This window comes from Phoca vitulina, unplaced genomic scaffold (genome assembly GCF_004348235.1).
Source record: "Phoca vitulina isolate PV1807 unplaced genomic scaffold, GSC_HSeal_1.0 scaffold49, whole genome shotgun sequence".
Lineage (NCBI taxonomy): Eukaryota > Metazoa > Chordata > Mammalia > Carnivora > Phocidae > Phoca > Phoca vitulina.
In genome coordinates, this window is record NW_022589752.1 from 4782096 (window position 1) to 4794874 (window position 12779).

At 36.8% G+C, this 12779-nt stretch overlaps 1 protein-coding gene across 6 annotated transcripts in view; it reads right to left on the bottom strand.

Annotated features, from left to right (window-relative positions):
* ITPR2 (inositol 1,4,5-trisphosphate receptor type 2) overlaps positions 1 to 12779 on the bottom strand; it is a 493497-nt gene that overhangs the window by 386048 nt on the left and 94670 nt on the right. For 4 of the 6 annotated variants that reach the window (XM_032432655.1, XM_032432652.1, XM_032432653.1 and 1 more), the window contains 6 exons: positions 11679 to 11794; positions 10799 to 10885; positions 8652 to 8810; positions 2686 to 2784; positions 2328 to 2411; positions 1878 to 2024 (listed from right to left, as the gene is read on the bottom strand). In XM_032432655.1, the coding sequence (XP_032288546.1) occupies positions 1878 to 2024; positions 2328 to 2411; positions 2686 to 2784; positions 8652 to 8810; positions 10799 to 10885; positions 11679 to 11794 (692 nt within the window). Of the gene's footprint in view, positions 1 to 1877; positions 2025 to 2327; positions 2412 to 2685; positions 2785 to 5445; positions 6130 to 7643; positions 7701 to 8651; positions 8811 to 10798; positions 10886 to 11678; positions 11795 to 12779 lie in introns of those variants that run through there. The other 2 variants (XM_032432656.1, XM_032432658.1) reach the window with 2 other exon arrangements.

The following is a 12779-nucleotide window of genomic DNA, read 5'->3' on the forward strand; positions in this document are numbered from 1 at the left end:
ATTATTGTGATGTTACATTTATAATTAAGGCTCAGCTCATTGGCATAAACATCATACTTCCTCATTTTCTGTTTCAATAGTCTGTAATTTCTGTTGTTATCCCTATTTCAATATGTTTATTTCCTTCTTTTTTTTTAACCATGGACAAATAAATGTGTTCTGTTATTACTTCCCTTAACACAAGATCACGAGATAGTCAAGGGCCCACATTTACCCCTGCTCTTTCATTTTCCTGTACTTGTATAGAATGTCTTTTTTTTTAAGATTTTATTTATTTATTTGAGAGAGAGAGACAGCGAGAGAGAGAGAGAGCACAAGCAGGGGGAGCAGCAGAAGCAGAGGCAGAGGAAGAGGGAGAAGCAGGCTCCTGTTGAGCAGGGAACCCAAGGCGGGGCTCGATCCCAGGATCCCGAGATCATGATCCGAGCTGAAAGCAGACGCTTAACCGACTGAGCCATCCAGGCGCCCCTGTATTGAATGTCTTCTGATCCTCTCATCTTCTACCACTTCTTTCAAATCCAAATGTATTCATTCAAGATAGGTACAAATATTACACCTTCTAGAGTAATTATTTACATGTTGAAATACATATTATTTTATTATCAATTATTTATTATAAATTATTTTCCTTTTGTTTTTTCTAAATTGGAATTTAGGGATGTCATTAATTTTTAATCATGTAAATCTATAAATAATATTACCTATGAATTTCATTTTAAGATATTAAAGAAGTGTCACGAAATATATGCTGTAAAAGGGAAGTGATGGGTTTAAAATGGTTGAGAACCACCGCTATCGGCCTGGATGTCCATTAAATCAGGATGGAACTTATCAAACGTCGGCTTGTTCATAGGTAATTATGTCCACCTTATCTCCTCCACCATACAGAAAGATCCTTTAAAGAAAAATCCATACCTTACATTTTCTTAACTCTACCATATTGGCAACATTTAAGAAACACTTTTTAAAGGATGGATGAATTCTTAACTATGGGTCTCCTCATCCAATAAAAATGGCGTTCCCCAAAAGAAACAAGTGTTTTTCTCCATGACTGTACAGTTCTGCTATCTGTCTCTACCTAAAGCGCGTGGAAGTTCCATCGTAACTCCAATGCCATTTGAGGCACATCACCTGCAGTCCGATCAGTCCTGACAACATTTCACGATGGATTTTTAAAAAAGCAACTTCCAAACTGAGGGTTGCTGGAGTGGTGGCGGGTGAGAGGGATGGGGTGGCTGGGTGATAGACACTGGGGAGGGTATGTGCTATGGTGAGCGCTGTGAATTGTGCAAGACTGTTGAATCACAGATCTGTACCTCTGAAACAAATAAGGCAATATATGTTAAGAAGAAAAAAAAAGAAGAAGATAGCAGGAGGGGAAGAATGAAGGGGGGAATCGGAGGGGGACATGAACCATGAGACACGATGGACTCTGAGAAACAAACTGAGGGTTCTAGAGGGGAGGGGGATGGGGGGATGGGTTAGCCTGGTGATGGGTATTGAGGAGGGCACGTTCTGCATGGAGCACTGGGTGTTGTGCACAAACAATGAATCATGGAACACTACATCAAAAACTAATGATGTAATGTATGGTGATTAACATAACAATAAAAAATTTTTTAAAAAGCAACCTCTATATATTCCCTTATTAGATGAGAAAGAGAGAGACAGGAAAAGACATACCCCAGAGAGGAGAGGTAAAGGAAGTAGCAACATTTCAAATTGATCACAGTAACAGAGAGGTACAAGTTAGTCCACAAATACTATTGTGTTATGGGTTTATCATAAGTGATGCATGTAACAATAAAATAATCAGCCTAGTAAATCTTGTCTTTTTTATATAAATATTTATTAAAATCCAAAAAATATTTGCACACCTCTATTTCCCAGAGCGCTTTAGAACTGGTAGCAGAAGTAGCTGACTGACGCAAGGTTGTCCGAAGGAAGATGTGCTGTTTTTTCTCATATTCGTCACAAGTCAGAAACTTCTCTTGTTCCGCATGAAACAATCTAACAACATCACCCTAGGAAAACAGGAAGAGAACACTGTATTTCCAAGAGAAGTCTGAACAAATAGACATAAGAAGCAGATGTCTCCTGGTTTTGATACTCTGGGCCCTTCTGCTACTTACTTGGCTTTTAATGATTATCTATACATGTCAAACTATAGAGAAGAAAACTCAATGAAACGCTCATAGTGACTATATTAAGGTTTATAATCATCTTCTGAACTATGAATACTACCGAATACACAAGTTTTGCATCCAGAAGTTTAGTAAGATTACTTGCAATTCTTCTAGCAAATGTTCCCTGTAGCACATACTTACTCCTTTTAGTACATCCTCTCGATAGGAACTATATTTCATGAATAAAGTGATTTTCCAGCTAGTGTTGCAATTAACGGCATTCACCTATTAATGAAGAATGTGAAATTGTAAAACTGATTCCACTTTATACCAGAAATTATTCCTCCAACTAGTAAAAAAGAGAAAAAAGATAACTCTGGACAATGAAGTATATACCTCAACACAAACACCATCCAAAAATAGTAATCACTATCTACACAGATCTTAGGAATATTAATTAGCATAATCACGTTCATGACAACAATGAATGAAGCTGTGACTTTTTTTTTCCTCTCATGATAAAAATACACAAATTCATTTTCTTTCCTCCTGAACTCACCTCCTTACATCCCGGATTGTCGAGAAGCTCTATGTTGCTGGCATGCAGTGGTTGTCCCGCGTTCACGGGCATCAAAACAACTTTATCACCCACGACAATCTAGGAATCAGAAATAAGTTGCAACTGAGACACCGAGCAGATCTGTGATGCTATACCTGAAGCTAGAAATAACTGCAGGGAAGTGCAGTCGTTGACCTAACACCTGGTCTGGCTTCCACACAAATCTTAGCTCAATTCTTTTTCTCTTTGAATAAAATATTTTCTGATAAATGATCATGTAGTCATGTTTCAGAGTGCCTAGCAGCCTGGATTCATAAAACTAGTGTGGACCCTTTTCTTACTAGTCTCCCATTTCAGTAAGAACTTTTTCAATGTCAATAAATAGGACGTTACCCCTGCACCCCGGGTCTTATGCCGTGAGCGCAGCAGCAGAGCAAGTGAATACATCTGCCACAATCAATCTGCCTAAATAGTAGAAGCACATCAAGTGCAAGCAGAAAGTGTTACTCATTTGTATTATCTATGGGATTAAAAACAAGTCTGTTAAATTTGAAATTTCCCATCATCCCAGAAATACATTAAACATTCTAATGTCACCTGGATCCAGGAAATGCCCAATTAGGAATGACCTTGTAGAAATATGCTTATTGTTTGGTCCTTGAGCATCTGGTTCACTCTTATTTTAAACATCCCAAACTAATATTGCTCTTTAAACTTTGATGTTCAGTTTTAAATTAAAAAAAAATTTAACTTAAATTTTTTTTAATTAGGGGGTGCCTGGCTGGCTCAGGTGGTAAAGCATGCAACTCTTGATCTCAGGGGAGTAGAGATTACTGAAAAACATAAAATAAAATATATATAAAAATTTTTTTAGTTGGTTTTGGGAGAAATGCTCCAGAGAAGTAAGTCGAAGTTGATTTTTCATTTATGTTATCATTAACAATGTCCAATTTATCTTCAAGAATTTATATTCATAACTCAAATTGTGGGAAATGAAGTTATGTTTTCTTTTTTTTAAAAAAAATGATTTTATTTATGTATTTGTCAGAGAGAGAGAGCACAAGCAGGGGGAGTGGCAGGCAGAGGGAGAAGCAGGTTCCTCACTGACAAGGAGCCCCGTGCAGAACTCGATCCCAGGACCCTGGCATCGTGACCTGAGCTGAAGGTAGACGCCTAACTGCCTGAGCCACCCAGGTGTCCCTAAGTTATGCTTTCTTAATGGTAATAATGAACAGTTTAATTTTAGAGTTACTAAAGTTTCTCTTGTTACAACCCATTAGAAGACTTATTACTGTATAGGGTGCCTAGGTGGCTCAGTCGCGTAAGCCTCCGACTCTTGATTTCAGCTCAGGTCATGATCTCAAGGTCCTAGGTAGGATTGAGTCCTACATTGGGGTCCATGCTGATCGCAGAGCCTGCTTGTCCCTCTCCCTCTGTTCTTCTTTGCACTCCCTCTCTCTCTCAAATAAATAAATAAAATCTTTTTAAAAAAAGACTTATTACTATATAAGACCTACACTCTCAATTCTCATATAGAATTGCTCACCATCTCAGAAATGAAAACTAATACCTTCTCTTTGCATATTTCTTACTGAGTATTAGAGTACATTAGTTTGTCAGATAACTGAAAAATTAGGCCTCAGAAAATAAGAATAAACAAAACTTCTCCTCCCTTAACCTAGACCTAGACTTTCAGGAACATAATTTCATATTTCCAATATAAATTAAGCTTTTATGGGTTACATACAGGAGTCTACATTTACACAAAGTACTGTTGTCACAAACTATGATAAAGAAGCCTCAAGCTCACTATTCGAGCAAAGGGAAGTTGTGCTTAGGTTTGCAGAAGTAGCTTCTACTGCTTACAGGATTGGTCTCTATTCATCACCTGCCTTTCAAGTCCATCATCAGTCAGGTGCTGGGGCTGTGACTCACCAAAGCCATCATAGAAGCTCTCTATGCACAGATAAGGGAATATCATCAAGAAACATGAAGTGAGAGGGTAAGGGGGCAGAGCCAGGCCCTCTTTGTGTAAAAAAGGGAGAGAGGGAGGGAGTAAGAGTACATGCATCAGAAATCTTTCCAGGGGTTTACTGTGGTACAGGGGACAGACAATGGGGAAATGGAAAAAAGGATAAGAGACTTCAAGCAATACATCTTTATATTGTTTTCTTTGAACCAAAATTGGTAAGTATTTTTAAAAATTAAATATAAGCAAAAACATATAAACTCACCATGACATAAACATATTTCCAACATCCCCTTCCAAAACACACACACACACACACACACACACACACACTTATTGCACATGACACCAAGGCAGCTCCAACTCTCAGGGCCAGACAGAAGTCTACATAGCCATTCATACTACAAATACTGGGACTTAATACACATCCTGCCTGTGCTGCATCTGATCTTCCAATTTCTTAAAGGACAATTGGATTTGGTCTACAATGTCATTCTTGTCTGCATCGTAAAATATTAGCCAATAAGCTGCTAAATATAATGATATATTCTAGCTATGTCCTTCCAATTAAAAGAATATTTTTGCTTGCACCTATATCCACTGATCTACATCTTACTATTTTACTATAGTTTTCTGTAAGCTTTGGGTCAATCCATATGTTATATTTATTTCAAAACACCGCCCAGAAAGTCTTCTACTGTATATTTTTAAGAGACCAGCCATATAGCCAAAATGCTCTAAACACCAAGAATAAGAACGGTATTCACAAAGAGAATCTAACATTAACTCACTAATTTCCAAGTCCTCAGTCTTGTTCTTGACAACAGTTACTTTGACTAACCAAGGTGAAAAAAAAATCTTGCAGATGGAATGGACAAGATGCTAATCAAAAGAAATAAAAAGAACATTAGAGGTGCCAAAAAGAATACAAAGTGTGACAAATAGTCCCTGTCCTCAGGGAATTCACACCTAATTAGATAACTTGGTAACTATGGAACTTGGTAATATGCTCTGAAGAACATAGCACGGGGCTGGTCCACTGATGTGGTCTGATACCTTCTGAGAAGCTGTGTATTTAAAATAAGGAACTTGAGGATACAATCATTTTCTGCCATGTCACGCTCACCGTAGTACACAAGCATCTTTTAAAAATTCCAATTCCAAAAGCACTTCTGTTGATTCTATGCAACAGCCATGAAGATCCAAGCTGAGATTTTACTGAAAATAAAGAGTAATATAATGCCACTGGCAGCTACCTTTCTTTGGAAGTGACACCTGGCATGACATTGCAGTAGAAGCCAACATACCAGGGATCTATCTAGTCCTGCCTTTGCTAGAATTCCAAGAGAATTAGTTTTGCAAAATAACAAAATCGACTTGCTATTTGAAGAGGCTCTTTGCCTAAGAGTTGAATTTTTCTTTTCACTGAAAGAATATCTGGGCTTTCCTCCTTTTTAAAATCTACCACTGGGGCGCCTGGGTGGCTCAGTCGTTAAGCGTCTGCCTTTGGCTCAGGTCATGATCCCAGAGTTCTGGGATCCAGCCCCGCATTGAGCTCCCTGCTCCACGGGAAGACTGCTTCTCCCTCTCCCATTCCCCCTGCTTGTGTTCCTTCTCTCGCTGTGTCTCTCTCTGTCAAATAAATAAATAAAATCTTTAAAAAAAAAATCTACCATCAAGGTAAAGAACTAATGTCTTCCTTCATCAAAGTTGAAAATGAAAAATTAACCACTCAGTCATGGGAAAATAAATGAAAATGAAATATTTATGTACTCTGCTATCCCCAATGACTTTCTAACTAAACAACAGCAAACAAGGGCCTCTTTACAGCTGGAAAGTTGAGGGATCCATGAATCTATTTTCCCCCAAAAACTACCCAACTGACCCTTCTATAAATGGTAGAAACCACTGATTTTTGAGGATATGAGCATTTTTCTCCCCAAACCATCATCAGCCTCATTCTTACATTTCATTTCTGTCACTGAACATCTTATTGGATACTTACAACCTGAATCACAACTTACTAATTGCTTAATAGTAAAATATAAGTTTAAAAATCCTTTGAACTTTACAATTTCTTCTTCCTAGCTTACTATACTTTTAAAGAAAATCAGTAGTAATTAAATCACTTGTTATGAAGTGACAGTATTTGCAACTGCCTTCAATAAAATACATTTTGGAATTTTAGAACGATACTTATTGCTAGGGAATGCTACTTATTTCTAGGGAAGAAAATGAGCATTACAAGACAATTATTTATGCGCCAAACAGGGGATGTGGGTGTGCTTGTTTTCACAGCAACCTTAATCACATACAACAGCTACATAGTGGTGAGCAAAAATCGTGAGATGTTCCAGCAAAAAGCAATGTGGAAGGTTGTTTTAGCCATGCTTTATGGAGCACATTTATAGAAGGAGGATTCCAATATTGCACTTAACAATTACATTGTCCATTTTACCAAGACGGAATGTTTGGGCGGGAGGCCCCCCGACCCCAGTACAACTAATTATTTGAAATAGTTCATTACATTCAACTCTCAGTTGATCCTATAAAGGCATTTGGGAGCAGGGAAAGGAATAGATAGAATGAATAAAATCCACAGCTAATCTAAAGGCCCTAATTTATCCAATCATTTCCTCGTATTCCCTCAGAACTTTAGCTCGGGTTTTACTCATTTTCAAGTCTGATTTTCATTACCACTTACAGACTGGGACACTGTTCCATGGGAGACTGGAGAGGGAAAAAAAGCATTACAAGAAAGGGCACCAGAAGACATGGGGTGTTCATAAACTGCATAATCAGTCCCTATATAATTGAGAGTTGATTGTAATTAACTACCTACTGAAATTAACATATATATCATGCTCACAGCACACATCACTTGATGCCAAATAATAAACAAGTAGAGCTTTTTTTTTTTTTAAAGGAATCCAACACAAGACTTAAGGTGCATTACATTCCTGCATGCCATGCATCTCCCAAACCTTACCTAAGGAGGATATCATCAGATAATTTATTAACCAAATTAAACCATGAAGCTTGCATCCTGTGGAATTGAATTTGTATTTCAAAATTCGCTGAAAATATAGATTCATTATAAAAAAGGACACTTCTAGGACAAGAAATATCCAAAACATATTTAAAATGTAATCAAACTATTGAGAACACTGTCAGAATAATTATACTTTTATATTGCTTTGAATTTATAACATTAATTTTTTAAAATCTCAACTATTTTTCTTGATCACCTGACCCAATACTTGTAAGGTGTTCTATTTAAGAAAGTTATTTAGCATTTATCGAGCATTTTCCATGTGTTAGGAACTGTCATTTGCTACTTTATTACAAACAAAAATATCCAACAATTGATCCTGTTGAATCATTTCACATAATTTTATTTTCCCTACTCCATAAACTAGCAGAAAATACTTTAGCAACTACTAAAATTTACATGATACAACATACCTGTATTCCAAAACATATTTTAAATATTGTCATCAACAAGCAAGTGCCTATCTATATAGCTCCTCATACTCTATACGTCTTTAAGATTTATAGACTGTAAACAGCTGACCATAGAGCCAGTAAATGAAATATTGTCATAATTCACTGTTACTCTATTAATTCAAAGGGATAAACAACATTTCCTAAGCATAGCTTTCTCCTTACAACCGTGCTCCCTTCTGATTAGGAAAGGAAACAAATTCTACCTCTCCTTTAAAAGGTTCAGCCAATGTTAACATTACTTAAATTCTTTCATATGAATTCCAGCTGGAAGATGATTTTTTAATTAATCTCAATTTTGTCTTTTTATGATTCCCAAGCACAATGTGCACTATAAATAAATAGTTCTAGCCTATTCAAGAGATCACCATAAAAATAATGTGCTGATTGAAAACTACATGTTCTTTCTTTGTGCTATCTGGATTCTCTCACTTATTAAGAATTATTGTCTTTAGAAACACGCTGTTTCCCTCTTAATTTTATTTTTACATACGTTGTCACCCTCACTTCTCAGCTTCCAGAAGGGATGAATATAAAACCAAGACCCTTCATTTCCTGCAACATCCAAGGACACACGCATGGCATTCTTCTCCAGTAAAGCAGGTAATCTCTTGTTGACAGTCAGATACTTGTTGCTTTTTATATGCAGCAGCTGTGGGGAAAAAGACATTACCACCTTTATTCTTTGATGTCCTCTGTTAATTACATGTGTGTGTTTGTACATATATCTTGTGCTCACATAATCCTGCTTGATGTGCAGGTTAAACAAAGGCACACTTCAAACTTCACACTCACCATCTTTCCAAGCTGACTTTCTTTGGGTTCCTCCTCACCTCTACCCCACAATGAACCAGGCACATGGAGAAATCAAACAAGAGCACACGTCTGAAAATTTTCATCTACTGATAAATAATAAGATAAAACCAGGCTTCCCAAAGGAGACCAGGAAATGCCCCAAAATCACATTTTCTTCATTTCTTGCACAGACACAAAACCAGAATATGCTAAAAAATAACCAAGAAACTAAAATAATGCACCAAACCTCTTAGTATCATGAACTATCGTTGCCATGGACAGCCCTACTTCTTCCTCTGTGAAGAGGCGGGCTTTGCATCCCAAATAATTCCTGCAGGAGGATCCTACTCCCTTCTCAGATGAGCAAAGATGCACCATTTCTCAGACTTTTTGGACGCCATGGACAAAACCTTTCCAAGACATTATTCTACCAAGTAGGAAAGCTAAAACAAATAACCTTTCCTGTCTATTATGACAATCATTTCAAAACAGAATGGTCATTTTAATATCCACAATATAAGAAAGAAATTATCTCATGAGCCAATGAAACGCCCCTGGCCCAACCCCGCTCCTTTGAAATCTACCTTGATAGAGCACATGGCTGGGTCCCTAACTGACAATGCAAACATTTGTGCTTCCGGTTCTTGACAAGAAACATAAGCTCCTCTTGCTGGCACTTCACATTAATCAAACCTTGGTTAAGAAAAACTCTATTTATGGAGGATTGCTCAAGGGACATGCAACCCACCCATGCCACAGGTATCATATAATCTCATTAGATGAAGTCCTACATTCTGGTTGCTGCAGATTCAGGCACTCATCACGTCCCAGGAGAGGGCTGCTTTGACAGTCCTGTGCACTAGCATTTTGCCATTGGCCAATAACAAAACATCAGGCGATATTATTTTTTAAAACAGCCCTATGAAACACCTCATTGTAGTGTTTACTGTAAGGAAGTTGTTAAGGCTATTATTTACTCTATTAAACAGTGTCCCCCTTATGAGAGCTCACTGGAGGAACACTTCTCTGGTCTTCCTGAGAACATTTGCGCTTCTAGACCTTTGACTTAGTTCTATGTTAAGGACCTCCTAGGGGAGTGCTATAATATACTATGCTTCCTTTACAGCAAGGTGAGCAACGAAAAGGCTTCCAAGCAAAGCTGACCGGACTTTACAACATGGATTTTATAAACACGCCTCCGCTCTGACTTCACCTTATTCATTTAACCACTCTTTTCCCTTTGACCCAGTTGCCTTATTTATTTCTATTTTATCTTATGTGGTATGTATTTTTGAAAATGCCTTACATTCTTTTTGGAACAAGGTGGGGCATATATTAACAAATAAACCAAGTAAAAAGTTAAAAGATCTAAGTGAAACACAAGAGAGGAATGCAGCTGAGATAAATCAGTGTGCACACTCATTGAAATAAATCATTTAATAACAACTCAAGGACAATCTCCATATAAAAGTACAATATGAAAACTTTCCTCTCTCTACAAAATGAAAAAATAAAGCTTCGTGTGTTACATGGTAGTCCCATTAATTCTAAAGGAAGATTTTACTACAGGCCTTTAGAAATTATGTTTCCCCATCTTCCTCCTTTTGATGTAATGACCTGTGCATACATCTAGATTAACTCACTTTCTTACATGTATACATCAGACTTATTCACAAACATATAGAATACTGTGCTGAACATCACCTGAAAATACCACAATATCCATAATTGCCATCAAAGAACAAACTATTGTATCCCCAATTTTAATGCAGCTTGACATTCCTATGCAAATGCAAATTATCCATAAGATATTGACCTTTTTTAAGAGAAAGTAAACAGACTTACTTGTATAACATTACTGTATTTCACAATTTCTCCCAACAGTTTCTTATTCTCTGATTCATTTTGTTTTTGTTCCAGTTCTGCAGCATGCTGTAAAATGATTATCAAATACTCAGCATGGAAACATAGTAAGCAGAGTACAATAATTAACAAAGAAACAAGGTTATTTTAGAAACAAAGACTATAACCATGAATAAAATAGGCTGGCTGCTTTACTCTTGGTGCTAGGGGTAGGGGGACCAACAATTAAATAAATGACTATAATACAGTATGATCAGTCTCAATTTGATGCTGAAATGTGGCCAAAAATATCTCGGGATGCTTGTATGTTAAAAATCTCAGAAAAGTACTAGGCTGTTTGGTCTTACAAAATTAGTTTCAGAAGGAATATTGTTAGACAAACCAAACAATATAAAAATAGAAGGTGAATTTCAAAAGACTAAAAATAGTTTCAATTCCGAAAGTAACAGGAATTTTAGTAACACAAAATTTAAGTTCTATCGAATTTGCATTCAGCCCAAACCAGAAGCAACAGACTTTCAATTTTTTTTTTAGTCTTTCAAGAAAAAAATTAAGTAATATGCCAAGTAAAATATCACTGGATTTGAGATTCCTACAGAGATTCTGAATTGTTTCTAGTTTGATGTGAATCTTTGAATTAGTCTGGCACACCCTAAAAATTAGCAGCAGGAATGTATTAGCTCCATGCCAGGAAATGAGGGGTCACACCCTATAACTTAAAAGTCCCTTCCACTTTCAATGTGTTGCTACATCTATTCTAAATCTCTATGTATTGAGTGAAATCACTAAGATACAAAATAGATGGTTTGTTATTGCTGTTCTAGGTCAGCCTAAGCCAGACCAATGGAAGCCTGGCCCTTACCTGTAATTTCTTCAGCAAGGCTGCCTCTGTGTGGTTCCCCTGTTTGGCTTGCTTAGCTTTCCAATATTGTTTCTGGGCAGAATATCGGTTCATAGGGCACACCTTAAAGAGGCAGTCTAAAACAAAGCAACAAACAAAAACACTGTAACTAAGGCAACCAGCATTTCTTAGATTTTCTTTAGAGCCTAGCCCTGGCATCTCGTAATCCCTGAGTAGAAAGAACATTGAGCCCATCTCCCAGTCAACTCAAACTCCCCTATAACATCCTTTCCAAATAATTACTTAGACTGTTAAAATACCTTCTGGTTCATTAGTTTAGGTTTTTGAAAGGCTACCATAGTTATTGTAATTTATTAAAAAATCAAGTCAATGTAATCATTCCATTATAAGGTACTTCTTAATGATAATGGGGTACCTGGTCTTAGAAAGTGAACAGAATGAGATTAGTGACTTTCACTACCTTCCCTCACCTTGCACAATTATTTATTCATGGTATGTATCTTTGACAGCCAAAGTGATACAAAAAGTAGAAACAATCAGTCACAACAATTATATTTCAGGGGTGCCTGGGCAGCTCAGTCACTGAGCGTCTGACTCTTGATTTCAGCTCAGGTCATGATCTCAGGGTCATGAGATCAAGCCCCACATCAGGCTCTGTGCTATGCTTGAGATTCTCTCTCTCTCCCTCTCCCTCTGCCTCTCTCCCTGCTCACACTCACTCTCTCTCTCTCTCAAATAAATAAATAAATCTTTCTTAAAATAAATAAATAAATCACATTTCAGTCATCTATTCCCCAAGTTTCCACGTACCTGTAATAAATATCAAGATGGGAAATCATAGTGGAATAATACAGGTAATGATATCTCTAAATCAAAAGCTAAATATATTTTTTCTTTTTAATGAGGAAATTGTAAATTTGACTAAACAATCCTTCCATATGCTAATGATTTTGTATGTTTGTGAAATGGACTACAATCCAGAATAAAGATCAACTCCCAACAATCTTTTTTTTATTTTTTTTTAATTTTTTTTTTTAAGATTTTATTTATTCATTTGAGACACAGAGATACAGAGAGACAGAGAGAGAAAGCATGAGCAGG